Here is a 23014-nt window from a genome sequence, read left to right as displayed (position 1 = left end):
CCTTTCTTCCCTGCATACAAGACCACACCTACTACGCAGATTCTCCAGGGATTTACTAAAAGCACTCAAAGTTGTCATAACCAAGTTTAGAACAAGTCTTTGTTAATCTTCATGTTGATTAAACAGACACCCTTATCAATTTCCTCCTTCTCAATTTTAAGTGATTTTTTTCACTGTAAACTGTTTGTATTCTTCTGCTATGGTTTTGTTTGCTTTTTTGTGTTATTTATTCTTTTCTATATAAATTGAAATACTGGTATATTGAAGGGCTGAAATCAAGTAAATGTGTGTATTGTGGATCTCCTGCTTGCAAGATAAAGGTTATAACTTGCTGCTCTGGGTGCAAATTTCTTACAAAAGTATGTACACCAGTTCTGTCACATGCTGTCCTAATCTGATTTTTTTCTTTCAGCTGAGAGGCCAAGTGATAATGTTAACCTAAGATAAGGCAAACAACATGCTTTTTATCTAATTTATTAGATCTTAAAGATATCCATGTGGTATTAACCATTATTCATACCTTAAAAACAAAGTAGTGAAAGCAGTATGAGTTGGAAAATGTGTATTAATCTCTGTTTTTTCCTAGATGGTATCATGGAGCAATCAGTCGGACAGATGCAGAAAACCTGTTACGTCTATGTAAAGAGTGTAGCTACCTTGTACGAAACAGTCAAACAAGCAAGCATGACTATTCTCTTTCACTGAAGTAAGTACTTGCCGGTGTACAGAGTATATGTAATTTATAAGCTATAATTTCTTTGGTGCAAAAAAGGAAAATTACTCATTCTGTTGATACGCTAATTCAGCTCAGAAGGGCACCCTGAAGGTTTGAGACTGTCAGCCTGCATGATGTACAGTGACAATCACTGAATTAGGACCTTATAATTTGGGTATGTTAAGGGATTTTTAGTATTCCTGTGGTGTCCATTTAACTAAATAAACTTGATTTTTTTTTCTGGGTCTGATTTGAAATGCTCTGCTGCTTCTGCTTCAGGCTGAATAAGCAACTGCATTGTTTGGGGATTTTATTCCTTTTATAAAAGAAGCTTCATCTATGGAAGGAAGACTTTGTGTAGTAGAGCTGGATGGTATTGATACAATTCTTGAAAGTAAAAAGCCTAGGATCAAGGTTGGAAGATGTGCAGAACTGGGAAATGCTCATTGTTCCGGTCTCAGTGCTGTCATTTGCCTCACCTACCTTGGCTGATCAGAATATATTACAGATACTTGCTTCAATGTATGCTCGTCTGCATTTCCAGCAGAGAAAGTTCTCAGGCTCCCAGGTCTTCAATGCAGGAGAACAAGAACGCCTTTCACCATCATATTGGCTGTACAAGGGCAAAGAGAACTGTTCCCTTGCTTTCCTTCTTCCAAGATAGGGTCTGATGTGGAACCTATCTTCCAAGTAGGAAAGAAACAGACCTAGCCTTTTTTACCACTATTGCTCCTGACAGTTTGGCTTTTAAACAGTTTCTTCACAGAGCTGTTCTGGAAGCACATTTTACTGCTTGGATAATGGTAATGCTTGATGGTAACACTTTCAGAGACAGTGCTAACCTATGTATGTTCTTAGGTTCAATAGAAATAAGGGGCCGTGTCTGATCTACCCTGTTTTATGCAGATGATCTAAACAGTAGATTTCAGATTGGTTTTATATCCCCATTTTGGGCTTAGTAGAAGTGCATCTGTTAACCTAGTTTTAAGATTCTGTTCAGATATTTTGTTGGACTTCTTAAAATCTCAGTTCCTTTTTTATTGTTGTTGTCTCTCTGCACTAAAGAGTCCTGCCTTGAACTGGAACACACCTGCTTTAGAAATGTGGTTCAGCTGCAGTTGACCCCTTTGTCATTTGATCTGTGTGTTCTCTGATGTAATATTTCTCTAGTTACTTGCAAGCATTGGAGGCTTGATGGCACATTCTTCAGATATACGTAGGCTTAAATTTTCCTCTTCGTATTCTGAAAGTCTTGAAATACGGCTTTTGTTCTTGAAGCATGCCATAGTATATCACTTAATTCTTGCATTAGTATGGTGACTCTCATTATGTAACCAGTGCACAGCTTTAAGAGAAAAAGATGACAGTAAATTCTTGTGGATCTCCTGCAATTCTTAATTATCTTTTCTTTGCCTCACCTTTCTCTTTATTTTCTTTGTTTTGCAAGTTTAGACATCTGGATGCTGGCCCTTAATGTCCTTGTAGTGTGTTGTATTTCAGGATTTTCTAAACCAGATTTCCTGATGGCACTTATCTTAAATCTCCCCATAGTAAGACAATAAATAATAATTTAATAATTAAATAGGACCGCTAAATGACTGAACTCCAATCTGCATTTTCTGGAGCGTAAGAAAAGTGTGTTTGGTACTCTTCAGCTCTCCTTCCATAAATTTGTCAAAACTAGTGCTGAACCTGGCCTCTTCATGCTGTCTATTAACTGTGTATCAGCTCCCTGTGATGTTGATCATTCTTCCGTGGCTCCTCCAGAACCCGCAAAATCCTGTTAAGCCCATGGTACTGCACTTAGAGTTCATGTCTTGTTCATTAGCCATTTTTCCTCTTTTTTAAGGAGCTCTTTTGATATCCTGCAAATGCAACCAATGTTTTCTCTCAAAGTATCTAGTTAAATAAAAAATTACATAATTTAACCGTATATGTCAGTTATCATGAAAACTTGCTTGCTCTGCTAGCAACCTGCTTAAGTTTTACTTGCCATCTCGCTGACCATTACCATCTGTAGACCACTCACAAAGTTCATGTTCAATGTTCCCTGACACTTGATTTCTTCTCATTGCCATAAGGTTCTCTTCCCTTTCCTCCCTCATTCAGGACACTAAATGTATAATTAATTGTTCTTTTTGCATCCTCTCTCAAGGAAGGTGATTATAAAAAAAAAAGTAAGGCTTTGGAGAGTTTTGGTGATGGAAGAATTCTTGTTCATTAAGCTCAAAAAGCTGAGTTATTAGACAGTTCTCAGGTTTCACTCACAATCCTTGTGAGGAAATGTTTCAGTCTGTTTTATCACTACTTTTAGCTGCAGGAAACTAGCCTTTCAAAGTGCCAAGCACATGCTGCTATTTGGAGTTATGATTCTTCTATCCAGAAGCAACTGATCAGTCTGTGATGAGGTTATTTTGCACCCCTGTATCCATAACTTGAGGTCAGACAAATCTCTTCATTTCATTGCCATGTGATCTTACATCCTTATTAGCATTTGTCTTGCAGGACCTCTTGATTCCTTCATCCTTTGTTGAAATTTGAAATGCAACATATGTACTCATTTCTATAATATGCAGTTTTCACCTATTTCCATTGAACTTCCTCTGAATTTGGCACTAGCTTTGTTTCCTTTTTTATATTTGTTGTTCTCCCTGTTGTGAGCTTTAATTTCAAACTCATTTTGTGTTCTGGTGGTGTGTGTGTTTGTTTGTTTGCTGTATATTTCCCTACCAATCCCATCTCTTGGCATTACTGCAAATACATATTTTTCTTGATATGCCTCCAAGTGGTAGAGTTCATGAGCATGAATTGAAGTGACTGTCATGTATTGCTGATGTGCATTGTGTCAGATTGGGTGTCTAGTTTAAGCAATCATAAGTCTTCCCCTCTGTGACGATGGGAGATGTCAAGCCCATGTGATCTTTTCACAGTTTTGGTGACTTAAGTGAATGGACTAAGAAGTATATCAGTGGGGCTGACGGTCTTCAGATGGCTTTGTGCTTGTCCCAGTGTCCCATCTTTTAGTCAGATCTGAGATGATCTGTTTCACCTCCCATATTCACCAGAACAAATGTATAGCTCGTAAAGTGCTCAATACAAGGTGTTCATGGGGTAATTGGCAGAATTAATCACAGACACAATGCTAATCAGCTATCCCTTCCTCAAACTATACTGAGGAAACGTATAACCTTATTTATATTGTCACAAGTATAATTACTTCTCTTTGCAGAAAAGAGCCCCTGGAACATTCAAGTGCAAGCTTAAGTTAATGGCAGGCAGCTAATTTCCATCATCACCAATAGAATATGAGACTGGATCTCACATCACAAAAAATGAAATAAAAATGAAATAAAAATGAAGGGGCTTCAGGCATTGTGTTGCTGGTGTGAGCATGGATGAGGTTGTGTGTGGATGCTTTATAGCAGTGTCCTCAGTAATGCCAAGACTTTGTAATAACGTGCTTGTCTATCTACTGCTATGCAGAACATGATTTGTGTTGCTGTACCAATCCAGCGCCCCTCTTACTGCATGGGGCTGCATCAGGACTTGCGAAAGAGCATGGTAAAAACAGGCTTTGCTCACTTTTCCTTTGGCAGGCAGGCTTGGGGGTGATTGAGGTCTTCTGCAGGTGTAAGAGACTTGTAAATATGGAGGCTTTTGGATGTTGCTGAATATGCACAGTGAAATGAAGTTCAGAACAATTTCAACATTAAACTCCCGTTTTATTTTACGGGTATATTTATGATGAAATGGTAAGTCATGACTGCACTGCATCTGGTAGCACACTATAAAGATACATGATAGTTATCAGGTAAGCATGTTAATAAAGCAGTAGCACAAAATTAATTGTCACCAGGCATGTAATTCTTTTCTTATTATCAACTTGCAACCTTGTCATTTGTTACATTTGCCTATAATAATTTTGTTAGGATATGGTTCTTGAATCATAGCTCTGGAGTTGGTGAATGCTACAGTGGAAAAAATGAGCAGTTTTCTGTAAATAATTCATGAGCATCCATGTTGTTTGGATTCTGCTTGTGCTTAAGCTTGCCCTACATACTTGCCCCGGGTCCTGCTCTGGTATGGTCTGTGCAGTGTCCCTGTTTAGCATACAGTATAAGGCCACTTTTTCCATGGAATGGCCTCCCAGGAAGCAGTCTGTGATGCTACTGTTAGAGCACAGGCCTATGCTAATGTGAGACTACTGGCTTTGAAGGTGACTGCAGTTGTTAACTATTTCTTGCCACGATTTCAGTAAATTCATTGTCATGTAAATTGAAAACGGTTATAGGAGGCTGTGTTGGGATATAGACAGCGGCCTCAAGACCTACAGTTCTGTGATTCTGTTCATAGTCATCACGTCCCGTGGGAGTAGCTGCCAGGTATTTGATGTCTGTTTCTCAGAGGCTTTTGGATCAGAAGTCTACTAACCCTGTTTCCCAGAAACTGTGCCAGTGCTTCTGGTACGGTTACAGTAACTTCTGTTTGATTTTTTTTTCTGTGTAAGCTGCTTGCTGGATAATGTGTTACTCTCCACACCTTGGTATTTATTCTCTCTACCTGTGAGAGCATTTTGTTTACCTTGAAAATTAAGGGGTGTCCTGATTGCCAGCCCCATGGTGGTATGTTTTGCAGGAAAGGCTGGGGCCTTTATTGGTGACTGTAGCGTAGATGGCATTTTCCATGACATGTGAAGAAAGGAAGTTCCTTCTACTTGCAATATATTATTACCTGCACCAGAATTTATTTGAAAGTGTCACTGGAGACACGTCTCTTCAGAAACGCTCTGTAAGACTTTGGGAATACTCCATAAAGTTTGACTACAGTTTGATCTGTATTTTTTTGTTTGTTTCGATATTACCTTGCTCCTGTGAGGGAGAGGGAACGAAACACAATTTATATTTACATTTGCCCAGCCAATGCTGTTATGTAGTAGAACCATGTTCAGCTAGAACAAATAGAAAATAAGAGAATAATCTGGCGGGTTAATAAATAAATGAAACATTTCTAATTTGTAGGGTGTTGACATGGTTGCAGTGAAGCAGCACATTAATTTGTCAGTAAAGTCTCCTTTTCACATATACATCAGTGCCAAAATAGGACACTGCATTAAATAAAGCTATGAACAGAGTGAGGGTTCAGTATTTTGTTGCTATTGTCAGCTAAACACATCTCTAATAATTCAAATGTACATTGGTTGAAGCTGCGGCTGTCCAACTGGCACCAAGTACCAAAGTAATACATTTTAGAAAACAGGTATTGTCTTCCCCTTTTGAAAACACCTACGACCTTTCTTTCATAAGAGGATTTCTGTTGTCAATAAGAAGCTGCAGCCACAGTATTGTGACAAGAGGACAGTGAGGCTGGCATTGAGCATCAGTATCTTTTTCAGGCCAGCAGGTAGGGAAGAATAGCATCTGTTTTATACTTGAGTTGTATCTAAGTTGTGAGTAGCTTCATGGATGACTCTTGCAACACCTACATTTATCCGTGAGTCTCTTAAAGAATGCCTGCAGGCAGGAAAATGGATAGCAGTGGACAAAACTGCTGATTTTATGTGGTGAGAAGGAATTTGTATGTTTGTTTTTTTTTCACTCAGTTGCATGCAGCTAAATTACAGGTCTGGGTGAAGATATAATCTTGAGTGACAAAAAACTGTGCTTAGTAGGGCAGGCTATCACTAGGCATACAGGGTAGGGGACCCAAGAACTTATTTCTATCCATGTGTTCATGTTTTATCCAATTATCTAAGTCCTTATATTTTATATGATTCAGACTCCCTGAGCTTGCACCTCAGACGGGCTGGTTATGGACTCACTCATCTCCTGTGGTGCCTGCCTTTTCCCCCAAAAAGAGATCTGTTCCCATCCTATAAACAGAAGACAACCAGTTACCTGATAGACTACAGTTGGTAACTCCAGGAGTGTCTGTTTTGTCTGTCCTGGACCAAGATTGAATCCTCTGAGGCTTGGTTAGGTCTCCAGGCCTGTAAAACCATGCTAGAAAAACAAACAAGGGAAGTGTAACAAAGAAAGACTCATAAAATTATGGACAACTGTCTGATGTATAGGAGAGAAGGGAGTACTGCCCCACAGCTGGGCACAGACCCAAGTAAAACCTGTTGGTGTGTAGTAATTGGTCTCCAGCCAAAATGAAGGTGTTCATGTTGCAGCAGGAGAACTAGGATACATACTAGATTTGCATCTCAGAATCCAGCTTGATTGGGTATTTTCTCTGGGGATGCTAGGACTGCCTCTGGGTACCGCCTTAGGCCTGTATCCTCAATTCAGATTTATTGAAATGGAAGTTCAAGCTGCAGCAGCAGAGACCTAACGAAATGGATATGCTGTGACTGGTGTGACTGTACTTGGAGTATGGGGAAGCAGTGCTGAAGTTGAAGGCCGTGGAGGTGGGCCCTCCAGTCTTGCTTTGTCAATGCATTGGAGTAGATTTGTAAAATGTAATTATTAAATTTGTTTTTGGTCATCTAATTAAGTGTGATACATCTTGCTCTTACTTTCTTTAACTCTTTCCTCAAATTTATTATACTTGATGTTCTGAAGTATACCTGGCTGTCTGTAGTCAGTGTCCTCCCAATACGCTGAGCATCCTGGCTGTGGTTCTTCACGCTTGCTAACATGGGTTTAGCTGGTACAAGCATGGCAGGCCTGAGAAGCTTCTATATTGCTTTTGCTCCTTTTTTTTTTTTTCCTTCCCTGTGGAATATAAGCTTTTCACAGCAATTTGTGAGCGGGGGATACAATAAACCCTCTGGTGGGACAAATCTAGTGACTGTGGGTTCCCTTTATTTTTTGTTTTGTTGTTGTTGTGGGGGGTGGGGTTTGTTCTTCCTTCACACCCTTTTCCTGGTGTGCCTGTAACTGATAAAGCACACAGTTTCTATTCCTCAGACCGTTAACCATCCTAACAGGTAGGCAGGCACATCAGGAGAGCTCCAGAAGCCCCAGTATTGGACAGGTATGTTATATGAGCAGGAGGATGAGGGCACAGAGGTGATGATCTCTCCGGGATCAAGCAGTAGATCAGCAGCAGGAGCAGAAGCAACATGTTTTATGGACTATCCACGATCCATTGCACAATGAAGGGGTAGTCAGTCTCCAGCTGGCTCTTACAGCAAATGGGAAAGTTGACATACAGCTCAGCTTGTGGTAGGGAGAGCTGAGAGGCAGGCAGAATATCTGTTGACCCATGGGAGTGACTCCATGAAATAAAGTAGTACACATTTTTGAGGGACAGATAACATCTATAGGGAAAATACTGGGGAAAATTTGAATTTATGTAAACCCACATAGATACATATGAGTAAACTCACCGTATGTACGTGTTTTGTGCAAAGCACTTAATATTCAAATTTCAACTCCTGGCAAATTCTCTAATCTGTGTTGACAGCAAGCTCTTCCATGAATGTGGCTGATTCGTAAGATTATATGTATATGGTGATTGAGTGGAAGAAGACAGTGAATTCCAGTGTTAAGTTTGTGGAACTGTACTACTAGTGCTCTTGCTGCAAAATGTGTTTTGTTTTTTTTAAAAAAATGTTGGCATATTCTGGGACAAATAATAAAATGGACCTCTTTGTGTAACAATGCATGAATCAATCACATTAGAGAATAGAAAGATGAAGATTAAATTTAGTTAAAAAAAAAAAAAAAAGTCACCCCATGGAAAAAGATTCTCAAGGATTTACTAAACTGCTAGCTACAAATGGGTAGAATTGGTTGGAGAACTGAAACTGACCTTTGTAAACTGCACTTCCAAACCTATTGGTACAGGAGCCAAAGGCACTTCCTGTTTCAATATCCAGGAGCACTACTTTTTCAATTCTGGTTCATTAAAGCAAAGGTTCCAATATCAGATTGGGTTGATACTGAAATACAGTGAGTTACTTCTGTCTTTTTGTGGTTGCATTGTTTGATTGATGACCCTGTGTTTTCCTTATTGTTTAGGCAAAAATGGTTCTACTTAGTCATAAAAATAGGGAAGTACTTAATCAGGTCAGTGGGATGTGGAGTTGCTTTGTGGGATGAGGTAAGCTCTAGTAACCGTGTAGGTCTATATCTTTCAGATCATTCTTGGGCAGAAGATGCAGCATCTATCCCCATTTAGCTGTTGCACACATTCCCTAGGCATTCATATTCACTATTGTATTTCAGGTGTGTTTGTGCCCCTCAGCGACCTTCACCAGTATGTACGTGTGAGTCAGCATTTTTTTCAATTCAACATTGCACATTTCTGATATGGAGAAAAAGGAAGAAAAAAACACTAGTTTTTGTATTTAGATTGTGACAGTGATGTAGAGTCTATTGTGTAGTGCCATGTTGCAAGTTTTGAAACAGGCAGCTCTACTCTATTTTTTGTTTGTTTTTTTTATAGTTTTCTTCTCTCTGGCAAAAACAGAAAAATAGGTTTTCCAAAATACAGCAATGTCTGGCAATGGAAATTTATACAAATATTACTTATATCTGAAAAGTTAGAAGGTGGTAGCACTTGCTCAATTTCATTTAATGTAACCAAATACTACACTTCTGTCTTTGAATACCATCTTCTCCAGCATTAGGAAAGCTTTGTGTTCTGTGGTCTTTGAAGAGGGCCATACACATGAATAGCGTGCTGCTTCAGGGTAGTAGGTGTTTGGCCCACTGATACTCTCCCACTCTTTCTGTAAACCTGTTTTATTTACATAAGTCTAGGTAAAAAACTTGAGACCCCTACTCGTGGTGGCTGTGTCATTGTTGCCATTGAAATGCCCTGTTGCAAGCTCTTTAATATTAGGTCTATTTTTTTTACTAGCATGTAGGGTGGTGGAAGAGGTGGAGGTAGATATGTAGAGGCAAGAGGAGAGCCATCTTACAAGTATTTCAGGTGTTCAGGCACGAGTCGTAGAGGTACATCATGAACTGCAGCACTAGAACATCTCCGTTTGTAAGCTGTGCTATGTTTCAGTCTTGCTCAATGAAATTCAGCCACCTGCTGGGCTCTAACAGCTAAAGCAGAGGCAGTAGGTCAAAAAAGTGACTCCTTGGTGTACAGAGCACCAGCAAGACTGTATCCGGACACCACAGCTGGGGTAAGGACCCCCCATAAAAGAGAGAAGTCAACACGGGAGCAAGTCCAGAGGCAGGGCCACGAGCACAAGGTGTAAGGGGACAGCCGAGGCCACCGAGCCTGTTCAGTCTGGAGAGGGGAAGGCGAGGTGAAAGGTGGCATGGCAGGCTGCCTAAAGAGGAAAGTTACAGAAAAGGTGGATGTTTCTCTAACATCTAACAGTAATCATCCTTTAATGATGTCATAGTATTTAAAAAAAAAAAAAAAGATTTTGCTGGCATTTTGGCAGTATTCTGCCTTGTAATGGAAAGGTTACAAACTCGATACTCAGTTGTGTTGCCTGACAGGGATAAAAGTTGACTGCTTTCTCTAAAAATGTAAGGGGCAAGAGCCTGTAAGGGTTCGTTTGGCTAGAGCTCATTTAGACTGCATGAAAACAGCTGGCGGATTTAGATGGCTGATTTCTGTCCAAATACCAGTCAGTGTGTTGGAAAAGGAAATCCAGTGATTTGACAGTGAATGAAGTATGCCTGCTTGATGGGTGGTAATGGCTCCTTTTCTCTGGAATGAATGGTGGGTAATTTCAGAATTAGTAGTACTGCTGAATGTTTATTTACTATAATAAAAGTCTCCAGCCTGGGGTCCTGAAGAGTAATACCATATGTTTTTGATCCTTCTGAAATCTGCTCCAATATTTAAATTCATCTCAAAACCCTGAATGCAATTGCCTCTAGCCCTGTTTATTTGCTGGTTTTGAGGCTGTTCTGGCCACAGGGAATATGTGGTATTCAACCCTTTACAAAGTTTTATCAGAAGCTCAAGAGGCTCTGCCACTGTTCAAGTGGTTGGCTTATGACAATTTTATAAGGTTCCCAGTGCTGTTGTTTAACTGTTTCAGTAAGGATATGCTTTTGCCAAGGCGCTTTGCAATGATGTATACCATGCCTGCTCTTCATTTCCTGACTTACTTTTCAGTTTGGGGAAATGTAGCTACTTTTAAATTTTAGTTTAAGATTATTTCTCAAGTCAGCTAAATGGGAAAACTGTGAGTATAAGCAAGAATGGTCTTTGCTTTCTGCTTTGTCAGATAACTTCTGCATGGTCATTACCAGTGGAGGGAGAACAGAGCTGACTTCAGAGACTTTTGTTTCATCTGTGGAGGATGGTGTGTATTGAAACACTGCTCCTGGGTGTTTATAAATAGGTGTGTGGTTTTCCCTAAATGGCAGAGGAAGTACGATAAAAGCCGTTGTCACTTATGAAATTTCAGGATTGATCTGTAGAAGAGATCCTGTTTTCCAAAACTCAGAACTCTGGACAGGTGATAGTTTTCATATCAGTGCCACGCTTTGTACCTTTTACCTAATTTAAAACACATAAAATGTCATTAGAAAAGAACTGTTGTGACATGAATAAAATCCTAGTTCCCTCCTGTCAATATAATTTAAAAGAGTTAGGGGAATTTTTCATAACTCTCTAAATAAGAAATTTAATAACAGTATTTTAATATTTATTTCTAGACTGCTGTCAGTGTAAACAAATGATAGGGAGCAGGCTGTTTGCAGGCAAGAATTCTGCCACTTCTACAGAAGTCACAGAGTCTTAGAATAATTTGTGTTGGAAAAGACCTCAAAGATCATCTAGTCCAACCTTTAACCTAGCACTACTACTAGACAGTAACAGTGGTTCTCAGATGCAGAATGACAGTGTCATGTGTTCTGTGCTTGAAAAAGTAGAAATGAGCCAGAAAAAAATATACCCAGGTAAGCCTCTTGGTTGTCTCCAGTAAAGAATTTTTTTTTGAAGTGATCACTCATGTAGAGGAAAAAAAAAATGCAGGTTTTTGTATCTTAGAAATTTTAATTTATTTCTTTGTTGCTGTAGGTTTCTGTGAAACATTGGTTTTGTTCAAAGCAATATAAAATACAATAAGTACAAAATACAAAAAGTACAATATAAAATAAAATTTTGAAATGGAAAACTATTTCAGAATGGAAAAACAAAACAACACATTTCCAGCACTGCTACAGTGCTTTTTCTGATATTATTGGAATGTTGTTGCTTTTTTCCTTGCCCAACTGACATTCCATTAAAATGGATGCCTTGGTGCAGAAAATCTGTTCTGACAAAACAGCACTTTCACCAGCAAAACCAACGTTTGGAAGGCTTGGCCAGTTTTCCTGATTGTGAGCATGAATAATGTTTCATAGCTATTAACATTTTTCTTGAAAAAAATACTAGGTTTAGTATCCAATTAATATTTCTTGAATGCTCTTTTAACACAATTCGGGCATAAGATCAAACAAAGCACAGTCTGATGAGCTGTCTGCACAATCTCTGTTCCCATCCTCACTGGGTTTTGAAAACTGAAGGAAAACGTGTGGGAAAGCTCTAATTCAAAGTCGCTTGGTTTTATGGTTGTGTTACAAAACATTTTAAACAAGGTGTGACTATTAGTCATATATCAAGTATAGTGTCTGTATAAACACCTGTCCTTGAGACTTCCAAAGCAGTTTGGTGCAGGGATCAGTATTTAGGAGTTTTTCTGTTCTACATTTGAAACTCATGGGAATGGTTGAAATAGAAAGGAGTGAATGTGGTCTGTAGCGTTGCTGTCATGTCACTGTCGCTGTTTTGTCAGCCTCAGTTGAACAAAAGCTTGGGACAGAGCCATTGCAACATTTGAGAAATGCTAGCACCATTTGGAAGTCCCAGTGTAACAATGTGTTAAATGAGTTAAACAAGTAAGGTTCCAGCATCTTTTGTTGCTGAAGTCTTGCGTGAGATCTATTTAAGATACTGGCTTTCATGAATGTGAATTTGGGATTGTCATTTAGGTTCTGCTCATTGTGTGGCAGGCCTGGCAGGCTCTAATAGTTACTGCTTTTGAAAAAATTGAGAAATCCAGATTTCAAAACCAGAGTGATTTACTATCAGGGACATATTTTGCTTGTACATTTAAAATTTAGGTGGATTCAAACAACACTTAGAAAACTAAGCAGAAACTGATTTACAGCCAGTTAAATCATGGGTCTTTTTCCTCATCTCTGCCTTAAATTTCACTGATCTCTCTGCTTACTAAGTTCAGGGCTTGAATTGAAAGGGTTTGGAGGAGAAGATGGAGGAGTTTGACTTTCAGGTTTCTTTCTGAGCAGTGTTCCTATAATCTTCATCACTGAGCTAGCAGAAGTAGTGTGGTAAAACAAGTGTAGGCACATTCTGCCCATGCCAGTTACTAGGCACTGATTTTCTTCGAGCCGAGGCATACCAGAAGAGGTGGCTCTGGAAGGCAGACTTCAGGAACAAATGGAGAAGGATGGGATGTACAGCACAGCAGGATCCTGACTGGAGATGTGAACAGCTTCAAATCCTTTACACTTGGAAGTGCTTAACTGGAGGGCATAGTTTCAAGGTGCTAAGCTGGCTTTAGAATAGAATAGCTCAGTTGGAAAGGACCTACAAATAGCGAGTCCAACTGCCTGACCACCTCCTGCCAACTTAATCTGTTCTTCATTCTAGAAGATGAGAAGTAGCTTGTTTTATATTTCTAGCTGCAACTAGTGATGGCTCCATTGGCTTACTTGGAATAAGGAAAGCAGGTAACAGATTCACAGTGTAACTTTTGGAAACTTTAAAAAAAAAAAAAAAAAAAAGAAGTCGGGAAGGGAGGGAGGAAAACATTTGAAAACATAAGCTCCAGTTCCTTAGTGATCTTTGCTTTCACCCACCAGTAAGCCTGGAACAATGCTCAGTTTGAAGAGTTCTGGACATCCAGGAAAGTAGTTGGGACAGAAACTAAAACTCAGCCCGTCATTGACAATATGTGGATGAATGTTGGCTGCAAACACTAGCAGTCAGCAAAATCAGTCCATTGTCTGAATCCCGTCAGTGCTTTTTCTTTGTGAACATGCATGTGTGACATTGCAAAGCTTTGAAGTCAATTTCAAGTAGCTGCTGATTGCCACCTCTACTCCTCCTCAGCATCCATATAGAAAAACTCAAAAATCCACTTCTGAGGATTCTGACTAGGTTTTGCTTTATAAAAAAAAAACTTTGGACTGGGTTTTACTTAGTGAAAAACATTCTGCTCTTTTAGGAAGAGAACCCAAAACCGTGTAAATACAAAGGTAGAAACAGACAGGGATGTGGGTCTTTTTGTACAATTATTTCACAAGAAACCACAACAAAATCTACCAGTATTTCAAACCACCTACAAAACACTATCAAGGGGAAGACCTGCAAAAGGAAAATCCGGTTTCTGACCTGTTCTAACTCAAAAAGCTGAAGAAGGAGCATATGTGCTGATAGGGGGAAGACACAAGGGAGGTGGGACGTGAGATAGCATGCAGGTGGGGAATATCAGCTTTTCAACAATGAAAATGTTAGGCTAGCTGGCCATCTATTTCCTACCCATTTTCCAACATACTGCCTTGAAAAGAAAACTAGTGCTTGATGGAGGGATGTCAGAGATCTTACCGCATAATTAGAGAACATAGCTAAAAATGAAGATAAGTGATGGTAACTGAATGAAGGTAACCTACAGTTTTTCATCTTCATGTGACCAGTTGAAAGATAAATCATTTGGGAAGTTCCACAAAGATCCTTGTTAGCAGTTAATTTTAACAGAGGAGCTTTGGGCAAATAAAATCCCCTGGTGCGTTAGTCTCATGGAATTCAGCTTTCAATGGCTAAATGAGCTGAATGTCAGAGAGGGCTGTGGAGATAAAGTGGTGATATAAATGATGACTCAAAGGGGCCTTTGGTCATCAGCTTAATCCTCTTGCCCCACAAGTCAGTTTGCTTCACTATTGATTTTAACAATTGCAAGTCTGCCTCTCAAAATCTGTAATACAGACTGCTTGAAAAGGGTGGATGTGGGGTGAGATACCCATGAGATCGGATAAAATCTCAGAAATTAGGGATGGGGCTTTTGGTCCTGTAAATACAAATTGCATGTGGATTACATTAAGAGGTCTACTATTTATGTAAGAAGAGAGTGGCCCCTCTACCTCCAGTCATATCAGTTTTGTATGCAAGGGTTTTTAAGTCATTCTGCCACGAAAGGAATTGATTTAGTGTAAGTGTTGCTTGTATTCTTCATGAAAAATTCATTGAGCAATTACCAGGAAAAGTAAGAGGTGTAAGAGGTACATATTAGCTGCAGGCGATAGGCACCAGCAGCTGCAGAATTACATAATGTATTATTAAATATCTTGCTTTTTAGGAGTGGATTGGTTTTGTTACTGAGGTCAATTTCATTAGCCCTATTTCATAGCCCTTTTGATCAAAAATTGCTTTTAGTTATGATAAAGAGTGATATCCAGCAGTGGTGTGTGTTGCATTATGTTTCCTTTTCAAGATCGTATACATTAATGAGATGAATTACCTGCTGGGGAGTTCTCTGTGATTGCAGTTCGCTCCTCAAACATGTTTTACTAAAGGAAGAAAAACGGGCAAGAAGGTTCTTCTTTTGATAAGAAATTGCACTAGTCAAGCTGCCTTGTGCAGCGTTGGTGTGAACCATAAACAGTGCTTTAGTGGAATAATATAATCACAGAACTATTAGTTCTTGCCATATTTCAGCTGCTTTGCAGTGAAGGGGAAGACCAGCAGCACAAATGTTCCCTTGTTTGTAAGCAAATAGTCAGAGGCTCTAACCACTGGACCAGAACACTGCCCTAAAAGGAGTAAAGCAGTAAAGAGATGCTTAGCCCAAGAGAAATGGCTCTCAGCTGGCCAGGGCTTTAGTTTGATGATGGAGATGATGTCCACTGTGTTTGTCTGGCAAGACCAAAGGAAGAAGAAGAAAAAAAAATCCAACCCCTTTATTATTCTAAAACACAAGCTTATCAGAAGATACTGTCTTCCCTGCTTCCAGGAGTCAGTACTGTTCTTCTGCCCAGGACAGGATAGCTTGTTTCCAGGCATTTTTGTCAGACTAGGGTGGGCCTGAACACGGGGCAACAGCGTGTCTACAGCCTTGGCCTCATTAACTGCAAAATTTCTCTACATACAGTTGCAGGGTGATGTCATCCCTGCTTGGCAAAGATCAAGTATTAAAAGTAGGAGGTGAGCAACTTGCGTACAGTCTGCATCTTGTAGTATCTGCCATCACCCTGGTTTGACATCTCACCACCTTTGAACCTCTCAGATGTCAAAGCTTTTACCCTTCCCAGTCTCTCCCTTAAGTGTTTTGTGTCTTGCTTGAAACGGGGAGATTTTATTGTGCTTTCTTATGAAATAATTGCCCAAAGCACATTTTCAGTTTCAAGAAAATTGTAGTTTGGTCGTGAAGTTTCAGAGGTTACTTTTGATTCTTTCATCTTTTCACTTTAATATTCAATATAAAATTAAAAATAAATATTTCAAATAAAAATTCTTGTTGAACTAGAAGCTCTGCTTAGTGATTTCTGGAAATATAAAAATGGTAAAGGTTAACCACAGACTTCTAGAGGACTCTAGAAGGAAGTGGACAGCTGGAGGTGTGTAATCGTACCCCCTAATCCTAGGAGGACTTGCCCTTCAGGTTGCCGAGTGTTTTCTACAAGCAAAGTTAGAAAACCTGTGAGGATGGAAACCTGAACTTTCTGAGGCTGGCCCTAGGGCTGCACCACTGTCATGGAGAAGACTTTCCTTACACCCAGAGGGAACTCTGTGTGCTGCAGCTTGTGCTTGTGACTCACTGTGCAACTCTGAGAAACATCCACCTTTTCCCTAACTTTCCTCTTCAGGCAGCCTGCCACCCTCCACCTTGCCTTCCCCTCTCCAGCCTGAACAGGCTCAGTGGCCTCAGCTGACCCCTTACACCCCATGCTCCCACCCGCAGGCCCTTCTGGTGGCCCTGCCTTGGGGCTTGCTCCTGTGTTGACTTCTCTCTTTTATGGACTGGGCATTACACCAGCTTACACCAGTTGCGGTGTCTAGATACAGCCTTGCTGGTGCTCTGTACTCTAGGGAGTCACTTTCTTCCACCAGGTGGCTGCACTTTTACTGTGCAGCCCAGGTTGCAGTGGGCTCTCTTGGCTCCAGAGGCAGACTGCTGGTGCATGTTCTGTGTCTTGTCCACCGTGACATGGTTCCTCTTCTGGCATGTTGTGCCCTAGCCTGCACTGCAGCCTGGGTTTATTGTGTCCAAAGGCAGAAACTTTTTATGCGTCTTGGTTGAAGTCCACAAGGCTTCTTTCCATAACTACTAGGTCATGTCACTTTCATGAACAACATGGGAAATGGGCAAAATGGAGTGCTCCAGGCACTGTGTTTGGGACTAACCAGTGCAGAAATACACAATAAGCAGGTGTCCTGAAGAGGAGTTTATTTCATTAAGTGACTCTGTACAGGTGACAGGTGCCCCAGCATCTCCTGTATTTCCTCTCAGTTGTGTTTTTAGCAAAAGTAGCCTGAGATAGTCTCTCTCTTAGACATCTTAGAAGACTCCTGATAGACCTGTCCAGTGCATCACAGAACCTGAAGCTTCTGCTTTCCTTTTGGTAACGAAGGGGAAATTCAAACTGTAACCGCTTGGCAGTGGTAACTTGTGACCAAGGGAGGCTCTGGCACGGGGAGCAAGAAGGTCTGGCTGCAGGATGGGCTAAGCCGAGGGGAAACAGGAATGCCAGGGACAGAGCGGCTCCGTGTAGGGAGTTTAGTTCCCCTTGCTGATGAGATAAGAAACACTGCAGCTTTCTCCTGTAGCGATCGTGTGGTGCAGGCGCTGGAGGACACCTGTGGGCAGCAGAGGTGGTGCTGGGGGACAAACCCAGCACCAGGTGAAGGTGTCCTGTGCCAACGCTCACGGTTGATGCTGGGTCAAGTGTATATAGGGAACTGGCTCATGACACATCTTTGCAGACTCCTTGTAGAGCTGCTTGTGGTAGCAGGACTTTGTCCAATGCGTTGTTCATTAAATTTTCTTTCTATATTTAAGCATGAACGTGTTTAATTTGCCATAAGGGATATATTAAATATTCCTCAGTGAAGCCACATACTGACTTGTGTTTGCAGAAGGGCTGCAGGCCAGCAGCCTTTGCTCAGCACAGTGCAGGTGAAATTCTTTATGCCATTGGTCTTGGGAGAGGGCTGCTCTGAGGATGTTTCCCCAGTTGGCAGCAGTGGGTCTGTCTGCACATGGCCATGTTCTGGCCAGTTGCTGCCAGGGTGGGATGAGTGTGCTCTGTCCACAGGTCGCGCCAGGACAAGGCAGGCCTGGCCTCATCTGCATGAGGCTCATGTCCTGCACGTGCCTCTGTGAAGAAGCCTCAGGCTTCTGATATGCCAAAACTAATGACACCTGTTGGTCCAGAACTGATGTCAGGTTGTTAGGAAAATTAAATGCTCACAGCAAAACTGAGGGGTAACAGGATAACAGGCTGTCCTCTGGCATGCCTCCGGGCCAGTTCCAGGGTAATACAGCTTTGTACTCAGGTCCAGAGAGAGAAGGTGGTGAAAACAAAGTACTGGGTTAGGTTGCCTTCGCGTTGGACTGTCCTTGGGGGTTTGCAGGTAACAGTCACTGTCTTTTGGAGTAGTCTTGGCCTGTCACCTGGAAACTATTTTGTTCTCCTGCATTCCCCTATGTCATGAATGAGCTCGTTGTGGTGCTGCCTTACTCCCCATACGCAATCATGAACTAACACTTTGCTTTTCTTGCAGGAGCAGTCAAGGTTTTATGCATATGAAACTGACGAAAACCAAAGAAAAATACATCCTGGGTCAGAACAGCCCTCCCTTCGACAGCGTTCCTGAGGTCATCCATTACTACACCACAAAAAAGCTGCCTATCAAGGGAGCAGAACACTTGTCACTGCTCTACCCAGTGGCTGTGCGGACCCTATAATATCCTAGTCTCACCCCTTCCTGTGGATGGGAGGTGAGAGGTAAGCTGGGTTGCACTAAATCCATAGCCAGAATTCAGTGCTTGAGTCTTTGATGGAGAATGGCTGCCTTTAGACTCGGGCATGTGGGCTATCTACAGAATTGTGTATGATGGGACTGTGTGTATGGTAATCTTATGCTGCAGCATGCCCCTAGAACTATGCTTCTGTGTAAGAGAAAGAAATCTTACTTTGGTGCAAAGGGAACAGATAGCCTTCCCAGAGCTTCTCTGTGAATGAAAATACTTCCCAACAGAAAGTTCTTACTCATTGTTTTAAACCGAATCAACAAGTTCTTCTCAGCTGTAAAGCACCAGCAACGTTTGTTCTCTTGCTACCCTGAGAAACTTCTCCATGTGAAAGCGTAACCTGCCCTTGAGGGACACTAGGGTGTTCTTGGTGGACCTGAGAAGGAGCTTAGCAGGCAAGTCCTTGCAGCTCTGTGTGGTCGCTCAGCTTGGTGGGGTTTGTTTTTTAATGCCCAGAGTTTATGCCAACCCCGAAGTTTCATGGGGTAGTCAAATACAGAAATCCTATTAGGCACAAAATCTTAACAAACAGTTTTTTGACAGCAAGTCATGATCAATTATTTATGAATAGGGAATATAATTAAAAAGTAGTTTATTATATATTTTTATCCTTTTTTGGTACAATAATAAATCTATAAGGGTTACTGTCTTCATTTGCAAGTTTCATTCATAGATGCAGGTGGCTAATTCTGTTTGGGGAAGTTGCACCCTGGTGTTTTAAGTAGTTGAGAATGAGTCATTTTAATATGTGGGTTAGTATTTATGCATGAGGGTGGTCAAAGGCTTTTATAAGGCTTTTGTAGGCAAAATCTTCACTTGCTTATTTCATCTGGAGCAAACAGTTGTCACACTGAGGTAGCAGACTTACAAGTGTGTGTTACATTGCCCTTCCACAAGCTGGCCTGTACAGCTGTGCAAATGAGAACGGTGGTGTTCAGCAGAGCAGAAATTTGGTTTTCTAGTGTACAAGACGTTCTTAAAATGCGGTCCCTTGACACACACTTTCTGGCCAGTGTTCATTTTCCCCATAGGCAGAACCCCCCTGCTGTATTTTATTCACTGCCAGCAAGAAGCGCTGCAGAAGCTGCTCTCTACCTCAGTCCTGCCAACTCAGTGCCCATCCACTTGAGAGATATTTGGTACATGCTCTGTGTGCTCGTTGAATGCGATAAGTGAAAAACTATAATTGTGCAAAAATTGGAACTGGGGATTCAATAGCCTGCTAGTCCTCACTTTTGTGCCATCTCCCACCTATATCTAGAGTGTTGTGCATTAACCTATCAGCTGTTATAGTAGCAAACTGGTTTCATGCAGTTTAGGTATTCTACAGACTGCAAAAGGACTGTGAAATTGTGTGTTATTTAATTCAGCTTTCTTTCCTACTCTTTTCTTTTATGTATGCATAGAAGTGCAAATCTGAAAAATGTAATGGAGTAATCACTTACTGCCTGTAAAAGTAGTGCTTCACTGTATTGTCTAATCTGATAAGAACCTGAAGGATGTCACATATAATGTCATCAGTGGTGAATGTTCTGCTGCCTGTCTTTTAAGCCTGCCTTGTTCTGTTTATGGCATCCAACACAGTTTGAACAGGAGCGGATCACATATGCATGAGGAGCCCAGTGTCACTCTGTGCCACAACGGTAGTGGGTCTTGCTGTCCCTATCTCACCCATAATTTAAAGGCAGAGGTTCTTACTGTGTTTTTTTTGAGAGAAGGGTGGTACAATGAAGTTTACAAAGAGACAACATTCCTCTCCAAGTGAAACCAAACATCCCCTTTTTTATGTACTCACCTACATGCACTTTGTGTTTCCCTCATGTCTTCACAGGACTCTCATTCTCCTATTAACATTACCCAATTGGCAAGAGCATACAGGCACTTTAAAGTTGATGTGTCAGAGTAGGAGCTCATGAAGGTGGCATGGCTCACGCATGTTAGGAATCAGATTGTATCTGCTGCAGTCTCTTTCTTCACCTGTGTGACTCGGCAACACCCTCATGCCTCCTGGGACAGAAGGGTATCATTTTGCCTTTTTCCCATGTTGAAGTGCGTTTTTGAGAATTTGCCATCCTTGCTGTTCTACAGACTGGGCTTCTGTAGTGGAGAAGTAGGCACCTGCTCTCTCTAACAGCAATTAGCAGCAGAAACCAAAATCATTTTAAACCAAGACCTTGCCCAGCTTCCTTAAGTACACTTTCTTTAGTTTGTGGAGAGGACTGTTGTACTGAATCTTTCTTGACACAGGCTGATCAAAAGTCAGTTGAAGCCAGCAGTGCCACTTTATTGCCGTCTGCAGGTTTGGGGTTGGGATCCCATACCTGACACAAATCAGGTCAATATGCATCATACAAATATGTATACAGTTTACTACAGTTTCAAGGATCAGACCATGATTCAGCAAATGGAAATCATCTCAGAAAATGTTGGTTGTCTGTGGGTAGGTTTTTTAATTATTTTTTAAAAAACTTTTAGAAAGAAAGTACTCAGTAATTGCAGAATAAATAAAACCAGGATTTTGTTTGCACTGTAATGTTGTCTTTGTTTATTTAAGTGATTGTATGATATTTTTCCAGTGAAGGAATATTCTTCCTAGACTTTTTAATGTACATTGAAAATGCGGTGTGTTGCAGTGTGTAGTATTGCATATAGGTGAAAGATCTCGTAGTGATCATGCCTATATAGCACATTAAAAATTTATTTAAAAAAAAACATGAACATCTCCCTTTTCTTCCTCTAATTATCAATGTGTTCTCAGATTGTTTTGAACAGGGAACAGTGGAAATGGCTTTTCAGAACAACTTTTGTTTGTGTATTAACTATGTAGTGCAAGTAGTTATTAGGCTATAGTCTGTTTTGGAGTCTGGAAAATCAGATGGCTCAGTTCTGCCCTGAGTAATTCTCTGGATAATGTGCAGCTCTGCAAAGGCTGTGGAAAGCAGCACAGGTGCATGTATGAATGACATCGCTGTCCTACTGCTCGAGATGCTCAAGGATTACAGTTATTGCTGTTTACAGCATAACGCTGCTGAATTACCTTCTGCAAATTTTAAAAGAGATGCTAATTAGGCTTCTATTTTGGTGAGTATATTCAGCATAGTAAAAGGCTGTTATAGCCTGTTAAAAAGCTGTTATAGTATATAACTGCTATAAAGCTGTTATAGTAGGCATGATTACACCTCACAGCTCGTTTCATAATTGGAAAAATCCTTAAGGTTTGTAGAGGTTCTGTACTTGCTAATAGCTTATCATCTGACTGTGAAGTCTGTGGAGACAGGATGCACAGTGAGGGGCAGGGCTGTCTTAAATCCAGAGGTACAAAACACACACTTGTAGCTTCTCAGAGAACTTGGCCTGAGTCTGTGCTCTAAGGAAAAACAGTTTTGGAATGACACATTTATGTACTGTTTCTCCTATCCCTGTAAGGCTCAGGGTTTGCCCGTTCTCTTGCTCTCATTGCTCAGGCTGTCCACACAAACACTATATGGTCATACTGGTAGTGGCTACAAATGCCATCTTTCATCTAAGCTCAGATTCCATATTCACCCCTCTGCAATGCTAAGCTACGCTCTGGGGTAATCAATTGGTCCTCAGTAGCTGGAAAGGCAGGGGACAGTCTGCCCTTCTCCTCCTCTGCTGCTGCTGGTAATTCATGCTGTCCTTGGGTTGTACCTGGCACGGTGCTGGAGCAGAACAGGCAACAGGCAACAATACAACAGCAACTAAAAACACCCAACACACCGCTGCACTGACTCCTGGAAAGGGGTTATTTCATGACTGTGAAACAAAACAGAAATGAAACAGACGTTTCTGCACTCCTGGTCTGAGCAAGGAAGGAAGGGAGCAAACCGTAGAGAGTCTCCTGGTTTTTGTACAGTCTTTCCCTTTTGATCACACATAAAACACTGCAAATTGCTTCTTTTTTATTTCTTCTAGCTGGAGTCCCTTGTAAGAAGGGAATGAGAAAGGAAGGAAATTGCAGCAGCTGAACAAAGTTTGGTGTCTGAAATGAAGCAAGTAGAAGTCCTACTGAAAAAGATGCTGGCAGGTTGCGTGAAACAGCCATGTAAAATCCCATTTGCTGCAGCATGTTATTGCTGGTCTTAGGCATTGAGTTAACTCTGAGAACCACACACCCACAATTCAAAATTGCTGTAGTGATCTCAGTGCTCTGGACCTTGTGGTTAGTTCAGTGAGAGCATCAATTCAAGCATTGCCTGGGTTTTGTCACGTCTCTTTCAGAGTCCCTGGGTTTCACTTATTGATGCTGTTGGTTCCAGGATACAAACACGGTAGCTTAACTGAAGCTTTGCAGAGCTCAATTTTCTTTCTAA

At 41.0% G+C, this 23014-nt stretch overlaps 1 protein-coding gene across 1 annotated transcript in view; it reads left to right on the top strand.

The window, feature by feature from the left end:
* SHB (SH2 domain containing adaptor protein B) overlaps window positions 1-21213 on the top strand; it is an 80718-nt gene extending 59505 nt beyond the window's left edge. Inside the window, exons 6-7 of the mRNA XM_050716540.1 lie at window positions 587-706; window positions 18431-21213. Coding sequence (XP_050572497.1) covers window positions 587-706; window positions 18431-18614 — 304 coding nt within the window. The 3' untranslated portion in view covers window positions 18615-21213. The remainder of the gene's footprint in view (window positions 1-586; window positions 707-18430) is intronic.
* Window positions 21214-23014: the final 1801 nt, after the last annotated feature.

This window comes from Cygnus atratus, chromosome Z, assembly GCF_013377495.2.
Source record: "Cygnus atratus isolate AKBS03 ecotype Queensland, Australia chromosome Z, CAtr_DNAZoo_HiC_assembly, whole genome shotgun sequence".
Lineage (NCBI taxonomy): Eukaryota > Metazoa > Chordata > Aves > Anseriformes > Anatidae > Cygnus > Cygnus atratus.
Note: the sequence above shows the minus strand (reverse complement) of the source record. Positions and strands in the feature narration are given on the sequence as shown.